Source organism: Carya illinoinensis, chromosome 15, assembly GCF_018687715.1.
Source record: "Carya illinoinensis cultivar Pawnee chromosome 15, C.illinoinensisPawnee_v1, whole genome shotgun sequence".
Classification (NCBI taxonomy): domain Eukaryota; kingdom Viridiplantae; phylum Streptophyta; class Magnoliopsida; order Fagales; family Juglandaceae; genus Carya; species Carya illinoinensis.
Genome location: NC_056766.1, coordinates 43,212,734 through 43,232,970, shown reverse-complemented (window position 1 = coordinate 43,232,970; position 20,237 = coordinate 43,212,734). Strand labels below are relative to the sequence as shown.

Here is a 20,237-nt window from a genome sequence, read left to right as displayed (position 1 = left end):
GCCCAACCTCCTCCAGAGTGCACTGCCAAATTACGTAGCAGCACACCAGGATCTCCCACGTGTTTGGGTGGAGTTGGGCAAAAGCCAAGCCCATGAAGTCCAGCACGTCACGGACTGGACGACAAAAAGCTAGCCTAAGGCTACTGAAGAACATGATAGGGTACAGCGCCACTGTGATATCCCCTTTTTACTTGTATTTTTATTGAATGGATATTTTAACTGATTTAAAGAATTGGTTCTCTTATTTTAAATTTATCAGATTTTCATTAGATTTATTTTATGATTTTTTTTAAATTGTGAAATTAACTTTAATATGCTTTCTTATTCTTTATTATTGTTTTGTATTTAAATTGCTTTTTTAATTTAAATTAGTTTATTTTTGGATTTTAAATTGTGTTGTCAGTTTTTACTAATTACTTATTTTATTTTAGCCTGATAATGTGTTTAAATTATTTTATTCAATTTACTACTTTTAAAATTGTTTTTCGTTGGATCAGTTTCTTGACCCAAGATGTGAGGATTGAACCTCATTTATTTTTCTTCATTTTTCTTTTTCCTTTTTTCTTTTCTCCTCTTTTTCCTTTTCTTCTTTTTCTTTTTCTCCTCTCTTTTTCTTCTTTTTCTCCCCTGCTCTTCTCTCCCGTGCGACCCATTTCCCTCTCTCCCTCCGTCCGTTTGCTTCTCCTCACCCAGCACCGCCGCCTGCGCTGCCGTGACCTACAACACCCCCAACGTTCGATCCCCCACCAGTCGGTGCACCTACCCACTGATTTCCAACCCCTCCTGCGCCGATGTTAACCACCATGAGCCCCACCAAGGCGCACGGCTTTTGAGCCATTTTGCCGCCTTCGCTCCACCTTCAGCCACCATTTCATCACCACTTCATCACGGACCTCTTGCCGACCTAACCCACCTATTTCCTGCTCTGATCTGTCGCCAGAGCAACCACCACGAGCTAAAATCTGTTTGGGTCATTTTTTACTTCCATCGCCATTTTTGCCACCACCCACAACCAACCACCACTTCCACTAACTTCACTAACACCTCTAAGCCATTCCCTATCAATTCCACGTCTTAGTTTGTTCCCATTTAAAAGTGAGTATTTTGTGACCCATAGCCACAGTGCATTTTGCACTGTTAAGTTGCCTTGCCGCTGCTTTTTGCACCTACATGATCCTTCGAAAAATATTTTATAGCGGTGTAAGTATTTTCCAAACTTCCTTTAGGATTTAAATATATTTTTGCTTTAACAATACATTGTGATTTGGTTGGTTATGCCGGACTGAGTTTGAGGAGTCGGGAGTCAGATGGATTTGAGGATGGAGTTATTTATGTTTGGATGATATTGAGTTTATTGGATAATTTGTCTTGTCATTTACATTGCATGGTGCATGCATGTACATGAGTTGAAAAAGGAAAATTGAGTTTTCGTGTAATTGCATGCATGTCCATGTGCATATTTGGAAACTGGGTTTTTATGTGAGAAATGATTTTTGGGTATTTTAGAAATGAACTGGTTGAATGGTTTGATAGAAAGTCACTATATGGATGGTGGTAAGCAAGGACGGTGGTAGAGTCCCGCCTACGGTGCACGCATAGAGATGACGTTAAACAGGGATGGTGGTAGAATCCCACATGCGATTCCTGCCTACAGACGGAGTTGTAGGGATGGTGGTAGAGTCTCACCTGTGATTCTCGCCTACGGTGCATGCGTAGGGATAGTGGTAAGCAGGGATGGTGGTAGAGTCACACTTGTGATTCCCGCCTACAGTGCCCTGATAGTTGGTTATTGGGCCATTTTTTGGAAAAAAAAAATGTTGAGATTAGATTTTTGGTCCATTATCTAGGATAATGGCGAGGAAATGTTTTAAAAGAAATATTTTGGGCCAAAAATTAGATTTTTGGTGTGCGTGAAAAATGTGGATTTTCGGATCTCATACATATGGCATCATGTTCATGCATATTGTTGTTGCTTTAATGTATTTTTATCTTATGGGTTACTTGGATCACTACTTACCTACGGTACCATCTTTGGTACCGTAGATTTTGATGCAGATGATAAGAAGGCTGAGCCTGAGGAGGCAGCTCTGCTAGAGGATTGATTTGGTGCTCTTGGTTATTTATTGAAAAATTATTTCTCTGTCTTTAAATTATGTATTTTGGTTTTATGATGATACTAGAACTTGTATTATTTTGTTGTGCTTGTGTTTAAGCGAATTGTATTTAAACAAATTATGGTACTTAGTTGACTGACTTTTATTATCCGTTGTGTTGTTTTGTTGTATACGTGTTGCCTGTATGCACACTTGGCACTTGGCGATGGGATGCGTGACCCGTGTTGTCATCATCCCGACGCCTCGATTTCAACTTGTCTGTACGTGGGAGTTGGGGGTGTCACAGCCACTTTTGATGTGAACCCTTCAGAGTCCATGACGCCTTCATCAGGTGATGGCACCTTCAGATCATTGTGACTTGAGTTCCTACTCCAAAGATATCGCCTAAACCATGTCGTTCCCTTCAAGCATCGATATTATAAAAGCAAACCAAGTCGATAAAAATTCAGGCCTACTACACTAAATGTTCAAGCCTAACAATAACATTCTCGGTTGTACTATCTTCCTGCCATAGCTTAATCTTTAACCCACTTTTCAACTTCGGACAAAACAAACAAAGTAAAATAAAACAAAATAAAATAAAATAAATCCAATAAATAAAATAACATAATTTCAAATCAAATTAAATAAAATCAAATTATCAACTAAGTACCTAAATTGTTTAAATACAAATTTATTTAAACAATTTACTTAAATAAAAGTGTTTAAAAAGAATTATACAATTATCCTGAAAAATATATTAAAAACAAAATACATGAACCAAAACAAGAAACAAAATCCAATATATGAGCAAGTGACACCAAATCACTCCTCCAGTGGACTACATCCTTAGGTCCAACTTCCTCATCATTTGCATCAAAATTTACGATACTAAGAAATGGTACCGTAGGTAAGTAATAATCCAAAAAGCCCACAAGATAAAATACATTCATGTAACAACAATATGCATGCACATGATGACGGATGCATGAGACCCAAAAATCATCATTTCCCAAAATAAATAATTTTCCACACACGCCAGAATCCCATTTGGCTCGAAAATCCAGTCCATTAAAACATCTATCATTTTCTTAGAAAATGGCCCAACATAAAATCCACAATTTTTTCAAAAAATGGTCCACATATATCCATTAATCAAATCTAGCCATTTTCCCAGAAAACGGCCCACATATCCAATTTTAACCGTATGCACCATGATCTCCCATAGGGACCATCCGCACACCCTGGCTCCCTTCACCACACCTTGGGTAACGACCATGCGTGTGACTTCATAATGAGTGATGCCTAACTCCGTGCCTAGCGCGTTCGTGGCCAAGCAACCTCTAGCCCCCGCCAGCAGAGTGGCCACAAATTCGACACGAGAGTGTTACGATCCCGTTCGATCCCGTTGTCACCTAGTGACAACCTAGGGGACGTCACTCAATATATTTTGCTCTCAAGTGACTAGAGGAGCCACCGAGATAATACCTCACCTTGGCTTGGGGTCGTGATACACACGCACCCAAAAACCATTTTACACATGAAAACCCAGTTTTCATTTCCAACACATGAACATGCATGCAATTATGCAAAAACCCAATTTTCATTTTACAAACATGAACATGTGTGCACTTATGCAATGTATGAAATGAAATAACAATCCAATAACCAACAAATCCCAACATCAACCAATCACACAAACAACTCCGTTCTCCAATCTAAATGACCCCCGACTTATCGGACTCAACGTTCGTCAAAACCAACCAGATGACAAAGTATTTGTTAATGCAAAATATATTTAAATCTCAAAGGTTCTTTGGAAAATACTTACAGTGATGAAAGGCATTCTGGAAGATCAAAAGTCACGCCAAAAGTGGCAGAGCAGAGGCAGATCTGTGTTTTCAAAGTAACGACCGTGGGTTTCAAAATACTCAATTTTGAACGGGAACAAACTAAGACTTGGGATGGCTAGGGAATGGCTTAGTGGTGTTGGTGAAGCTAATGGTAGTGGTAGTTGGTTGTGGGTGGCAGCGTGGGCCGCAGTTGAAGGCCAAAAAGCATAAATCAAAGTTGTAGCTCAAGGGGCTTCAAGAGTGGCGGATCAGGGCTGAGAATGGGTGGGTTGGGTTGTTGGAAGGCCGGTGGTGCAGTGGTGAAGAGATGGTGGCTAGTGAGGGCGTGACGGCAGCAGAACAGAGGAAAATCCATGCGGTGTTGGTGGACTTCGTGGGAGCAAACGACGGCAAGTTAGGGGCTGAGATTGGTGGAGGATGTTGGCTAGCGGGAGGGGAAGCTGTGGTTGTGGTGGTGGCTGCGGCGTTGGGAGGCACAGTGAATTTATAGCCCATTCGGGCTCTACATGGCTAGGAGAGAGAAAGGTGGGGCGTGGAGGTGGTGGTTGAGTTGGTTGAACTCTCCAGAGGGTGGTGGGCTGGGCAGTGACGATTGGTGGTGCGCGACGGCGAGGCTGGGCTGAGGAGGGACACATGGAGGAGAAGAGAAAAGGGAGAGGGGTTGCTCGGGAGGCAGGGGAAAAAGGAGAAGAAGAAGGGGAAAAAAAGGAGAAAAATGAAAGGAAAAAGAAAAAAGGAAAAGGGAAGTGAAAGGAAAGAAATGAGATCTAGCCTTTCATCTTGGGTCTAAAAATTGATCCAACGAAAATGATTTCAAAACGAAAAATTTAAATGAAATAAGTTAAACACAGTGACTTAGTAAAGTAAAATAAAATATTAAATCTAACAATAAACTAATTTAAAATAGAAAGCATTTTAAATGATGAACAATAATTAACAACAATAAAACTCTTTGAATTAATTCCCACAATTAGAAATAATAAAATAATACCACTAGAATAATATAAAATTTAAAACAAGAACACCCATATTCATAAGGAATAAAATAATTTATTTACTTAACATACACTTAAATACAGAGTATCACATCCTCTCCTCCTTAAATAAAATTTCATCCTCGAAATTGGTAAGGTCAAATATTAACGCCCAAGCAGGATACAAAATACAACTCAGAACATATTAGAGAGAAACATACCATCGCTAATGCCCAAATAATTATGGGTACTGCTCTCTCATGTCTACTCCTATAGGCAATTCCATCCTACTCCCACTAGTCTCCCAGTGGCACATCACGTCTATTACTCTTAAGCAGCCATGTAATCCAAAATCTCCATATCCACAAAACCTTAATACAACACCCAAGAAATCCCATGATTAATAGCTCCATTCGATAATTGGTAGTAACTTCAAATGACTCCTACGGTATAACTTCCAAACCTTCACTGTATACTACACTTTGGTAACTCATTAGCTGCTTCTCAAGTTAACCCTTAATAAGCATAATTTGCACAACCAAATGATAAATCTCTAGTTACAAGTATCATCCCAAAATTTCGAGTCACCACTAATTCCTCAAAATCAGCACAAAATTTGAACTCCTAATTATAACACAAAATATCACGCTCTTGTTGTGCACTCTGATAATTCACCAAAATGCATAAAATTAAGTCCTCACAAAAATAACACCATTGAGTACAAGGTGGCTCAACACCTACTAACTAGAGAACTCTTAACACATTCTGGTAGAAAATATTATGTTTCCCAAAATCATGAATTATCACAGATTCCTCAATTAGCTCCCGCTGCCTTAATCAAATCAATATTCCATAAAATAACTCCATGATCATTGACAGAAATCAATACCAATCAACCTCAACATCCCCAAATGAAAACAAGTATCATCATCTCGAAATACACCTGTCACATCTAAGATAAGGAACATACCCTAAAAGGCTTGAATCCATTCCGACCAACCAACAAGAGTGACTATAAACTTATACCCAACAACCTATACCTAAAAGCTCATCACCTAAATTCTAAATACCATCTACTCTGGTGGTGACTAGACCCAATACGAACCACCATTGAATTCATCAAAACATTATCGAAACCCTCTTGGTAACTCACCCACCTACTTCTACTCTCATAAGCTCTAGTATTTACACGACTAATTTATTCAATCGCACATCACAATTAAACCTCAAAGCAAGCCATGCTGTTTAAATCTCCAATCCATCAAAAACTATTACACTATACTCCTGGATCCTAATGCTTATTACCTCACAAATCTGATTAGGCTAACCACTGTTGATGCCTAAGCTTCAACTTCCAAGATTTTATCATACACCACACATGGCGACCCAACGATCTAACTTCAAGTTAAATAACAATATCTATAATTCTCCCAATTGGACACTCGATCTCCATGGAAAAGTATAACTTCCAAAATTTAAATTCCTATGTGATCTCAAGTCACAATTAATTCATAAAGATAACCACAACAATTACTGCCAACCAACATTCCATTGATTACCCGCTTCGACTGTACACGCCATTGACTCACCAAAAAACTCAAAGTCAAGATCTATTGAATTTAATACTATCGTATCGAATCCATTTCAATTTCTACCAAAACCACTTCTTCCAAGTCAAAAATGGAACAAGGACCTATACTCTCCAAATCCATACACACTCGCCACCACTACGGATCGATTTCATGCAACCTTAGCTAAAACCAATAATCCTCCAAACGTGCAAGTGGCCCATCACTACCATTTCCATCATCTGGACCTAGATCCTTTAAATCAACAAGAATCATTTCGTAAGTATGCACCATCTATTATCCTTAAAATTGATATGGATCAAATCCTAAACCGACCGACACCCACTTCGATTCCGACTGGAACTACTCTGATTCCATAAACGGAGTTTGGAGTTGAAGCCGGATGCCCACTTTTCATTTAAATAGGAACGGCGTCATTTTCCTAACCTGTATGAAATCCCTTTGCCCTTTCTTTCTTCTTCATTTCTTCCCTCTTTTCTGCTCAACTCTCACGATTCTCTCTCAGTTCTTCATGCTGCAGAGGTGCATAGTCCACCATTAACAAAAACTCAAACGATGTAGATTGCTTCATGCTGCCATCGGCGTAGTGTCGTTGTCCGCCATTTGCCAATTTGCAGCCGTCTTGCCGTCTTCACACACTGCCACTTGGTAATTTTAGGGTTTTAAATTTAGGAATTTTAGTTACATTGAATTCTTTTTATTATTTCTTATTTACGTTGGTTATTGATTTTGGACTGTGTAGATTGTATAATTGTGTGTACTTTTGTATTGAGGAAATGGTTGTGATGAACTTTGTTAAAGTTCTTGATTTTGGACAGTGAACAAAAGGTGTTTGTGGAAACGTCACTGAGAAAAATCACAAGAAAACTTCTCTGTTTGGGCAGGGCTTGCTCTTTAGGTTATAGTCTAAGTAAGCAAACAAATTAAGGAAAAAAAGGAATAAAAAAGGTGATTCTTGGCTTCTGATTTCACTATCTTTTAGTGGTATTATACTCTTTTAGTGGTATGAAAAGTATAATGAAAAGATCAAATTATATAACTAATTGTTGTAGAAACAAGATAACATGGCAGCTATCCCAATGATGCATACTTGTGTTTTTGCCTCTTTTCTCAATACATTTATATATATATATATATATATAAATCTATCATTTCATGGAAACCACAATTCATAGAGGATAAAATGATACTGAAATAAGAAATAGTCCTAAACAAGAAGTCTCCAATGATTGATACTTCATATGGCAAGTTAGCTTGAAACATAAAAACCAAATAAACTCCAATGACATGAATATGATAGTAATGACATTAGTAGGTAATGACCCCAAAATGATATAAATAGTTTCCAACCTATAGTGTTGTCAAAGTCAATAAAAGCCTCAAGGTGCCAAGTCCTAGTGTCGCCCTAACACCTCGATTAAAACTTTGAAGCCAAATTAATAGTTCCTATTAGCGCAAAGGAAAGGGTTCAACAACTTCGATGCAGTGCATAATAACCACATAATAATTAGTAATGTGCATCAAATTATTTTCTTAATATATGGGCTCAAATTTAAATAAGAAAGTTGTCATGTGAAGTATTTGTTTTCTGGGAAAGCCAGTTTTGGATTGGTTTGGTCCAGCATTAATTTTAATTCAAGTGACTAGGGTTGCAGTCGTCATTCCATTGAACTGAAAAGTGAACTAGCACATCTTTTCTAAATAGACTGAAGGGGTTTAATTAATGGAGGAATGAGAATATGGTTGTGATAGAGTTCAGTACGAATAACTATCAAAGTGCCTTCTTTCTCGAGTGAGTTAGAGTGAGGCTCCAGTGCCTTAGTTTGCTAAGGCTTTCGGTCTCACCTTTGTGAGGTTGGTATAAGGATCGTCAGTAGCAATTGATAGAGCGATGGAGGCAGAGGATTTAGTTAAGAGGTGGGAAAGATTGCAGTTAACAACAAAAGAAAGTGTTCCTTTCCAAGTGAATCCAGAAGGCTCAAAGAAGGAAGATAGGATGGGAGAGCACTGTATTATGGGCAGAGCAATGGTGGAAAGGACAGTTAACATTGAGGCATTCAGGACCACCATGTCTCAAGTGTGGAGGTTAGACGGCTGGGTGAGGTTCATTGAGATAGGGGACCAAAGCTTTATCATAGAGTTCCAAAAACTGGAAGACAAAGACAAGTTTCTTGGTGGCAGACCGTGGTTTTTCGATAGAAGCCTTCTCTCTCTACAAGAGGTAGATGACACAGTCTCCATTAACAAAACACAGTTTAGTTACAAGCCATTTTGGGTCCAACTTCACAACCTGCCTCTGGCCACCATGAATGAGGAGGTAGGAACACAATTTGCAGCCTCTATAGGCCACGTCATCCGAGTTGAAACAGAATTAGATGGACGTGTGTGGGGGAGGTGCTTAAGGGTGAGGGTGGCAGTGGACATTCATAAACCTCTGCTCAGGGGAAAGTGGATGCTTTTTGAAGCGAAAGAACACTGGATCTCTTTTAAGTACGAAAGACTCCAGAACTTCTATTTTCATTGTGGAATCCTCAACCACAAAGGGAAAAACTGCAATAAGCTAAGGTATGAGAATCAAGACGAAGATCAAGCTCCATTACAGTTTGGTGCATGGCTGCAAGCTCAACCAGTGCATTCAAATGTATTCAATCTTCATAAATATGGTGGTTCAAAGCGTGGTGGTAGTGAGGAAGATAACGGTGGCAAACACGGCAACAACAAGCAACGAGGAGATTAGGGGCAAGACAGTGTCAGTGGAGACAGAAGGCCCATACTGGCCAACAGGAGAAGCCAGCTAGCAAGCAGGAAGAGACTTCAGCGGGAAAGGTGAATGGTGGCCTCAAAGTAGAAAAGAGTCAAATGGCAGCAGAGATGTCCCCACCTACTCAAAAGGTGTCAGGTAACAATTTAGAAGCACTTTCTCAAGTACAAAACCAAAGTCCTTCAGCTAGATACTACGAGATTGCTATGTTGGAAAAGAACAAAAGCTCCAAAAAACCTGTTAGCTTTAAGAGTATGGAGTCTGAACTAGTTAATGATTCCTTAGCTCAGGAAGATTTCCTGACTGAACTAGACAAGCCTCTAGGATCCCAAATGGGTAATGAAAACAGTCAATGGTTGAACAAGAGAAGGGATCTAAATACTAAGATAGGCAAACATACCACCACCTTGCATGAGGGACCGAGGACTAGAACATGGAAAAGACTTGCTCGAGGAGTAGCACCCGAAGAGGACCTCGATGGGGATGTTACACTAGGTGACATAACTAATATAACACAGAAAATAAGTACCAAGAGAGATAGCAAGAGAGGAGGGGGGGAAATTGTGTGTGATAAAGACAGAAGGAAGAGGCTAAGAGGTAACAATGGCAGTGATAACCAATTGGCAGAGGCTGGTATCCAGCCCTGCCAACACCAATGAGCATCCTGGTGTGGAACTGTCGAGGGCTTGGGAACCCTCGGTCAGTTAGAATCCTTAGTAAGCTAACTAAGGAAAAGTGCCCCTCCCTAGTTTTCCTAGTGGAGACTAAAGCTGGAAAACAAAAGCTTGAGAAGGTTAGAAGAGTTTTGAAATTTGATGGATGTCTTGCAATAGATAGTGTGGGGTCTAGTGGTGGGATTGCCCTGCTGTGGAAGGTTGATTGGATTGTCAATGTTATAAGCTATACTCGATGGCATATTAGTGCCTTAGTTAAGGGGGGAGTAAATGAACCTACATGGCAGTTTACAGGGTTCTATGGACACCCAGAAACAGCAAAAAGGAAAACCAGTTGGCAGTTACTAGAAATGTTAAAACCCCCATCATCCATGGCATGGATATGTGTTGGAGACTTTAATGAAATTCTACACCAAGAGGAGAAGCAAGGGGCTGGCAGTAGACCATACAAACAGATTGAAGAGTTCAGAAAGGTGGTGGAGATTTGTGATCTTCGTGACATCCATCACCAGGGCCATCACTTTACCTGGTCTAATAATAGAAGGGGTAAAGACTTTACCAAAGAAAGAATAGATAGGGCTTTGGCCAACAAGGAATGGCACGAGCTTTTCAGTAGTGCCACCTGCACTGCTCTAGCAGCCATTCAGTCTGATCATTCCCCACTCAGCATCACTTTAAAGAATTCAGTCAAAGTAAACAGACAAGAGGCAAGGTGTTTCAGATATGAGGTGGCTTGGGACCTTAAAGAAGACTGCAAGAAAGTGGTGGAGTACTCATGGAAGGGAACTAGCTTGGGCCTGGAAGGGGCTAAAATAGTGAGACAAAGACTGAGTGATTGCCAAAGGAGTCTCTCACAATGGAACCAAATAGAAAAAATGATGAAACAAAAAGACATCAACCAAGCAGTGAGGAGAATAAGGCACCTTCAAGAGACGGGTACAGGGAACCACATAACAGAAATGCAAGGACTGCAAAGGGATGTAGAACTTTCAATGGCTACAGAGGAGATGAAATGGAGGCAAAGAGCAAAACAGCACTGGATGAGAGTGGGGGACAGAAACACTATCTTCTTTCACCTGCAGGCCAGTCATAGAAGGAAGACTAATTCTATAAACAACCTAGAGGATCCACATGGTAGGGTACTGACAAAGCAGGAAGATATTGGTGGTGCTTTTACAGGTTACTTCTCATCTCTTTTCACCACCTCCTCCCCTTCTAACTATGAGGCTTGTCTGAATGCTCTGGACACTAAACTGTCTACTGAGATGGAAAATTGGCTTCTTTCCCCTTTCACTCGAGAAGAGATACATACATCAGTGTTTCAAATGAACCTTTTGGGCTCACCAGGACCTGATGGGTTTCCAGCTTCCTTCTACCAAAAACATTGGGAGTAGTAGGTGAGGAGGTATGCCAATATGCTCTTCAAGTCCTAAACCATGGTGGCTCCTACACTGATGTCAATGACACTTTAGTCTCTCTAATTCCCAAATTCAAGAACCCCAAAAGAATCTCAGATTTAAGACCCATCAGCTTGTGCAATGTGCTGTATAAAGTCATCTCAAAAACCATTGCCAACAGGCTTAAAACCATCCTCCCCAATCTCATCTCCCTCAATCAAAGTGCTTTTGTCCCGGGCAGGCTAATAACAGATAATGTATTGGTGGCTTATGAAGCTCTCCACTCCATGAGTACTAGAATGAAAGGTAAAAAAGGGTGCATGGCTCTTAAACTTGACATGAGCAAAGCTTATGATAGGATAGAATGGGGCTTTGTTGAAGCTGTCATGTCCAAGATGGGGTTCCCTTTCCAGTGGGTCAATCTGATTCAAAGGTGCCCCACCTCCATTTCTTACTCTATTCTTGTAAATGGGAAGCCTCAACAGAGTTTCCTTCCCTCAAGAGGCCTTAGGCAAGGTGACCCCTTATCCCCCTACATCTTCATCATGTGTGCTGAGACCCTTTCTTCCTTACTTAATGAAGCTGAGCATAACAAGGTTATTACTCCAGTCCATGTGGGGAGAGGCCCCATCACTGTCAATCACCTCTTTTTTGCAGATGACAGCCTACTCTTTTGCCAAGCAAACCCAAAGGAAGTCTCTAGTCTGCTGGAAATCTTATCTGTTTAGGAAAGGGCCTCGGGACAGGTCCTCAACAGAGACAAGTCTTCAGTGTTCTTCAGCAAAAACACAAAGAAGGACACCAAGGTCCAAATACAACAGCTGGTAGGTGTCAGGTCAACAGGCTCTTTCGAGAAGTACCTGGGGCTTCCTGTTTGTGTGGGGAGGAAAAAAGTTGCTGCCTTTCACTCACTAATAGACAAAACCTGGTCTAGATTGGAGAATTGAAAGACTAAGCACCTCTCTGGTGGTGGGAAGGAGGTGCTACTCAAAGCTGTTCTACAAGCCATTCCCACATACACTATGGGGATCTTCCAACTACCAGAATCAATCACGGGTAGACTAAATCAGCTGCTTAGGAAGTATTGGTGGGGCTACAGTGAAGACACATCCAAGATACAGTGGGTAAACTAGAATCAGCTCAGCAGCAGCAAAGATCATGGAGGTCTGGGCTTTAGAGATTTCAGAAGCTTCAACATTACATTACTGTCCAAGCAGGGGTGGAGAATTCAATAGAATCCAAGCTCTCTGGTGGCTAGGATTTTTAAACAGAAGTACTTTAGGCAAAGTGAATTACTAGAAGCAAAGCTGGGATCAAGGCCCTCTTTAGCTTGGAGAGGTATTTATGCAGGATTGGAGGTCCTTAGGGAAGGTATGATATGGAGAGTAGGAAGTGGTAGTAGGGTCAACATCTGGACAGATAAGTGGGTACCCTTCTTGCCAACCCATAAGGTCCTAACCCCACGAGATCATGACTGCTGGTGTGAACTGGTTAGTGACCTTATTAACCCAAGCCTCAGAGCATGGAAGGAATCCCTCTTGGAGGAGTTGTTCTCTCCTTAGGAGAAGGAGGCAATTAAAGCAATACCAATTAGCCTAGTAGACAGAGAAGACAGAATGGTGTGGCTGCACTCAAACAATGGACAATTCTCTATTAAAAGTGGGTATCACCTGCACAGGACAATGGAAGTGAATCTTGGAGGGGAACCCTCATGCAGATCTCGAGACCAACAAGCTTGGAAGGCAGTTTGGAAACTTAGAACAACTCCAACAGTTAAGATGTTCATATGGAGGGCATGTAGTGAAGCTCTACCCACGTTGGCTAATCTAAAAAGAAGGAAAGTGGTAGATGACAACCTGTGCATTATCTGCAAGCAGGCTCCTGAGACGTCGGGTCATACCTTATGGGACTGTGTAGCAACTCAGGATGTTTTGAACCAGAGTTGTAGGAAAATACAGAAAATGTCATACCAAAGCAATCTTTTCTTTGATGTATGGTCCCATTTAGTGAAGGCTCTAGACACCAAGGAACTCGAGGAAGTGGCTGTCATACTAAGGGAATTTGGAGCAGGAGGAATGACATACTCCATGGTAAAGCCTTCAAGCATCCCACCAGAGTCTTTCAACAGGCATTAGCAGACCACAACCTCTATAAGGAGTGCTTCCAAGATGTAGGAAAGGACAGTGTCAAGCCTCAAACAAAGCCTCAAAAGTGGACAAAGCCAGAGGAGGACCACTTCAAAGTAAACTGGTATGTAGCTGTCAGATCAGAGGAAGGAAAGATTGGCATAGGAGTCTTAATCCGAGACCATACAGGTCAAGCAGTAGGTGCCCTTCGTGCCCAGAGACCATTTCGAGAGAGACCTTTTGATGCTGAGGCATATGGAGTGCTATTAGCAGCTGTATTCATCAAGGAACTAGGCCAAAACAAGGTAAGCTTGGAAGGTGACTCTAAGTAGGTGGTGGACTTGCTTCAGAAACATAGTCCTGACTGGAGTGTGGGAGGGTGTCTGGTTCGTGATGCAAGAGAGGTTCTGAACTCGTGTACCAACTGGAGCAGCTCACATGTCCTACGTGGTTCCAATGAGACTGCCCACCAATTGGCACAAGTTGCACTGGAGTGCATAGAGGATGCTTATGATATTGAATTTTGTCCAAATTGTATCTTGTCTGTAGTAACTAAGGAAATGAAGTAATCGTGGTACTCTAGGCTGGTCTGTAGTCTTAGAGTCGTCTGTTACAAATGTTTCTGTTTTAATGAGAAGTTGTCTCTTTATTAAAAAAAAAAAAAAAAAAAAAGTAGGAAATATGTGTGGCTGACTGACATAATCAGATTTAGGGCTTTATTAGATGTAATTCGCTCTCCGGGGTTCTTCCCTCGATTGCTATATGGGTTTGGGTCATTTGGCAAGTATATTTGGAGCTTTGTAAACCACAAGCCTATACTCGGCAGGTTCCGATATCCTCGCCAAGTTCCGGTAAAAACTCCAAAAGCCGATGCTATAAGCAAAGACCTAGTGAGACGGGGATTCCGGAGTGTGGGCCCCACTGTACCTAGCGGAGCTGATACTCGTTTATGCAGGTTTCAGGAATAACAAAGGACTGAGATTGGGTGTTGGAGGTGTCATACGGGATGAGAAAGGGGGTCTCATTCTAGCATATGCGACTGAGATTGCTGAGGGTACAAATAATAGTGCTGAGATGTTGGCGTTAGTCCATGGCATGCGGAACTGCAGAATGGTGGGAGTTCAGTATGTGGAGCTCGAAATGGATTCTAAAATACTGGTCGATTGGCTGAGTAAGGGTAAGTGTGGTCTGTGGTATCTTGAAGATTTTTGGGAGGAGATCCTTTCAATGTTAAATTCGATAAACTTCACAGTAAAATATGTTTTTAGGGAAGGGAATGCGATGGCCGACAGCTTGGCGAAGTTGGGTGCAGAGGGCGTTTCTTGTGTCTGGATGGATGCTATGGGGTTGCCAGTTCGTTTAAAAGGAATTTATCGTGTTGATAAAGCAGGATTGCCGTCCCTACGGTTATAGATTGTTGCTCAGGTTTTGGTCCTATGAGGTTTCTTTACTGTTTGTTTTGTTGATTTAATTTTATAATAGGCATGGGATCCTTAATGCCCTGTTTTGTTTTAGAAAAATTCTATTCATAAGCCTCACCACACGATACTCTTTTTATTATTTTTTTAATTTTTTTTTCTTAGTAAATATGTAGTATATGGATGATTAATAGAAGAATTCTATTATTTTAAAAAGAATAAAACTAAATAAAATTTAAAAAATAAATTTAAAAAATAAAAAAAATAAAAAAATTACGAGTAGCAAAACTCTTTGTTTTAAGGTATTCCGTCACAAATGAAGGTTTTTAATAAATGTGGGAGTCACTCTCGGACATGTGATCCCATCTCTCTGTTTTTTTTTTTTTTATTTTAAAAATGACCATCTCATTAGTTGCTTCAGATTCCAGAGCGTGTAGCTGCAGCAGAAGGGAGGGAAGAGAACGGCATCAAGTTGCACGAGGCTGGAGAAACAAACCCCGATAATGTGCTGGAGTCAGAACTATCTGTTGCTATTGATGTATTGAGTTCCTCTTCAGAATAATGATCAAAATGTCTTGGTTGGGTGGCAGGTGGAGCTCCAGGCTCAGTCATCAGTTTACCTTGTTGACATGTTCACGGCTACTGATTGACGTGTTCGCAGCTACACTGGGTGGTAATGGAGGTGAAGGTGCTGTATGTATAAAATTTCCTGAATTCCTAATCATCATGGATTCCTAGATTGTAGATTACCAGAATGAATGAATTTAACTGGTGATTGTGCTGTCAATGGGGCCTATCGAGAGAGCTTTGAGATTTGATGAAAAGTTTTAGTTTAGAAGATTAGTAATTAGAAATTTTTTCTCAACGCATTTTTTCATAAGAAGATAGGAAACAAAATTTATGTTCATTCTGCACCGTCTGAATCCATGACTTTACATTTAAAGAGGGCGGGATTGGTTGTTACCCAAAAGCCGAAGGCTACCACCTTATATTGTGCTTTTCAGCTAGAACTTAAAATCGATGTCATCGTTTATTTTCATGGGTAACAATGATTCGGTAGTGGGACAGGGATGACTCCCTCTACATAAACATGTTTGTTCTGTTGCTCTTAATGTTGGGTACTCTGCGTCAGAGTTGATTGTAGATGAGGCCACATGTTTGTTTCCATGCGGTATGACAGAAAGAAACCTTTGAAAATTGAGAAATTCAGTGATATATTTCATCACTGCATCTTACTTCCACTTTAGCTATATGAACAGAAGACAGTTTCCTTGGGTGGTAAGAAATTAAAAGACAACCAAGAATGAAATGCCTCAATTAAAACCATTTCACTTTATTGTGATCACTAATACCCATATATTGCATTTCCTCTCTTACCATTTAAAAGGGCCATTTACCCACATGTTGCATAAAAGATCCTTTGGATTTTAATTTCCAAAAGAACCCTTCAATTTTTTACCTTTCAAAAGGCCCTTCAGACTCCAATTCAATGGTAGTCACTACACAAAAATCAGTGTTTTTTTCCAGCATAGCGCTGGTGTGCGATGAGTAAATTAGAAGACATGAACCAAGAATTAAGCGTAAACTGCTGCTGCTCCTTACATTCATTCATTCCTGTGAATAAAACAAGTCTCTTTTGAGTTGAAAGGTAGCAGAATGCTGAGGTGCTTTCAACCAAAGTCATATATATAGTATATCCAACTGAACCAAAGTCAAATTTGCACTAAAAAAACATGAAAACTAGTTTCTTCTTAAGTCTACCATTTTCTCTAACCGGTTCCATGCCCCATTCCTCATAACTTCAAATAAAATAACTTTTCTTTAGAGTTACCTTATATGCCTTGGTGTGGGCCGTGATTCAGTTGTCGATGCTACCAAGCTCCTTGCCTGTGATACAATGAATTGAACTCAATATAAAACGTTTATGATTTCATTATGTCTAAAAATAGTTGTAAAATCTCACGAAGTTCCTAAATTGGAGTTTGTAGAACATGTTGATATGTTTTTGTTTAGCTAACATTTGTTCCTTGTTCATCTGCCTTGAGAATCTATACACTGCTCCCATGTTCAGCAGCTTGTTTGCATAACTCTTCCATGTGTAGCTGCAATGCAAGAACAACCAAGTATGAAAGGAAATTCTTACGGTTAGTTCTCTATATCCCGTCGTGAAATACTTACCATTCATTTATATGCTGGAGACTAGCTTTTGAGATCTTGTTCCAATTTTCAGGATCCGCCTTGCACTTTTAAAAGTAATCAGCAATCTTGTTGCTTGATTCATCACCATTGTAGGGGTCAATGGGAAAGCCTGAAATTCCGTCAACAATAATTTCTGCTGGGCCTCACTGATCTGTTGCAAAGGTGGGTAATCCGCTGCTCATTGCCTCCACGACTGTTAGACCGAAATTTTCGTACAACTCTGGATGCACAAAAGCTCCTTTTGTATCAGCAATACATCGGTATATCTCTCTATAAAGTTTGTATTTCTCTATTGAGGCATGCATCTTTTTTGTCTCTGTAGTTTCTTCTCAGTCCTTTGATTTGGATGGACTGAAAAATCCTGCTACAGCAAGATTTTACCAAATTTCTTAGCTTCTGGTTCTTTCCATACCACTCAGTTATTCCAGTAATGTTTTTCACTGTATCAAGTTGTGCCATCGAGAAGATGATTGGTTTATTATTGTCTGCCAAATATCCTCTGTTACAACTTACAAGCACACATCCAGCTTTAGAGTTAAACTACTATGATGATACTTTTAGTACATGATGGATGTGCATAAATTAAATGTAACCGAGAGCCTACAAGAAGCTTTAGACTTACATGTGCACATTTTTTCCATCTTTACTGTATAGTAGTTCTTCAATGGCCAGGTGGAAAGAAGTAGACAGACTGATCAACCCCAGGGGCAGCAACGTTGAACTTTGGTTCAAAGAGATTGATGCCTGAGGCTACTCGATAAAGTCCAGGCATGGTAAATGCTGTATATGTTTCATACTGAAGAAGTCCACCTTCCGACAATTTCTTGATATGTGCTTGTTATGATGAAATTGGTTGCATTCACTGAAACATGTCGGCTGTGAACTGACATGAAAAGTGATACTTGGGGTCTAATTCCTTACATTTAGCACCTGAATCTTCATACTTGTTTTTCTCTAAAGTATGAGCAATAGTTCCATGGGTTATTAACACGCCAAAGTTCACATTTAGAGTAACAAATAGATTAAAATAAAATGTTTATAAGCAATTCAAGATGATGGATTAGACCTGTGTTATTCCAAGTTTGCTAGCCATCAAAGACGCGACCAAGTTTCCATCACTATAGTTCCCAATGAAGAGGTCCGGTTTGCATTCCATGTGTTCAAGAATCTTAACAGTAGCATCATAGTGATGGGAGAAGAAATGGATAAGACTAGAATAAGAAAACTGTTTTGAAAAAGAAACTGACAAAAAATGCTAGATGATAGCTAATGCCTGGGCAAATATCTCAAGGTAAGGGCAGATGTGAAAACGGGAAACTCAATGGCGTACAATCCCCTTCTCTGTTCTAAATGGGACTCTTAAGTATGTGAGAGTGCTTAGTGTTGGCAATAGGCTCCTAGTTGCACTTGGTCCCTCTACTATCAGGTATAAGTCTTGTTACCTGTAAAATGAAAGTAAGGAGTTAAATGCATAACTAATCCTGGTCTTTGCTAACCTTATACTGCTTAAGAATTATTTCTTAAAATCCTTTGTTAATAGCCAGAAGAATCATGAGGCTTCACAACAAGACCTTGTTGCTTGATCCTGAGGAGCACTTCTTCCTCTGAAGCTCTTACTTGATCAAGAATGTATACCACTTAATTGTGAATTATCAAAAGGTGAGCTTAGCAAGATTGTAAAATATTATTTTTATCTTTTTGGTGGTGTTTATAATTATTTTTATCATTATTGTTGTTATTGATTAATGATGCTTGAATGCATTATTTACCTGGCCACCAGTATCAGGCAATCCGAGGACATCTGACTGCCCAAACTAGCCATGATGGGAGATGATCAAAATGCTGAATATGTCGGGAAGCCTGCTGAAAAGCAACTCCAACTGCACGGGTTCTGGTGCTTGGAGTACCTCAGAAAGCATCCTAACATTCTCCTGAACACTTTCTGCAGTGTTCCCCCATCAAGCCCCACTCCTTAAACCTACAAGAAGGCAAAATACAGAAAAAGCGTGTACTATCCAATATCCACCTATCATGGAATTTGTGTCAAAACAGGTTTTACTTTCAATTAATGGAGGAATGAGAATATGTCTGTGATAGAGTTCAGTAGGAAATACGTGTGGCTGACTGACACAATCAGATTTAGGGCTTTATTAAATGTAATTCGCTCTGCACATGTCTGTGGTTGGTTTCCAGATTTAAATTGTTTTGGACAAGATTTTGACCTGAGTTCAAGTTATTTGTCTGTTAGTTCTCTCTCTCTCTCTCTCTCTCTCTCTCTCTTTATTTTTTTATTTTTTATGTGAACTATTGATTTGTATCTAAATTCTTACTTAAAACCTATTAAACTGAGCAATCAGTCAAGTAAAAGCCCCTGTTTCTACGACTTCATCATTCAAATGATAAATTTAAGCACAGTTGAACAATTTCATGTCGTGAAATATTCTCCCAACCCAATCTTATGTGATGTACTGATAGGTCACTTGGCCCAAAACAATCTAATAACTCTACTTCATGTCTCTTGGTTTTCTTAAATTCAGATATACTTTCATCATTGCCTTTTGTATTTTGTAATAACTTAACTACATTCGAGGTACTGCATTACAAGAAGTTTAGAAATGAGCATAACCGTTTAGCTTATTTGATGTTGGAGACAATATTTTAAAAAGAAAAAATTGGCATCCAGATGTTTGCTTTTCCTTGGAGTTTGTGTTCTATGACTATGATTGCCTTGAATGAATTAAAATACTATATGTTTTGCAAGTTTAATTAGTTCTTGTTGCTTTTCTGACTTTTTTGTTGTTATTTGGTTAAAAGATTGGAGATTTGACACTTTAAATCCATCCACAATAAGATGTGATTCTTTTATTCTTTGATAAGTTTTTCAAATTTCATTAAGAGCGCAATGGGATGCAATCCAAGTACACAGAGCATTAAAGAGAAAGCACCCAATTAGAGAGGGAAGACAAAAGTAACTTGTATGTATCAGTAAGTTGTATTGTACATGACACTCAAGCTTTAGCATGCAATGTGATTGTGAAAGCCATTGCTCCTGGATGTTGCCTTGCAGTGCTTATATGCTTCTCGTAGGTTTTATTTGCTGACATATTTTCTGTTGCTGAAACCAGAGCCATGTTATGCTGCTTTCCACGATGA

General features: G+C 39.8%; 1 protein-coding gene and 1 pseudogene across 1 annotated transcript; one reads left to right on the top strand and one right to left on the bottom strand.

Moving 5' to 3' along the window:
• Positions 1-8,400: 8,400 nt before the first annotated feature.
• LOC122296978 lies at positions 8,401-9,246 on the top strand. The gene has a single exon (XM_043106769.1). The coding sequence runs from the start codon at positions 8,401-8,403 to the stop codon at positions 9,244-9,246; it is 846 nt and encodes a 281-aa protein (XP_042962703.1).
• Positions 9,247-16,939: 7,693 nt separating this feature from the next.
• Positions 16,940-18,906, bottom strand: LOC122296977 (annotated as a pseudogene).
• Positions 18,907-20,237: the final 1,331 nt, after the last annotated feature.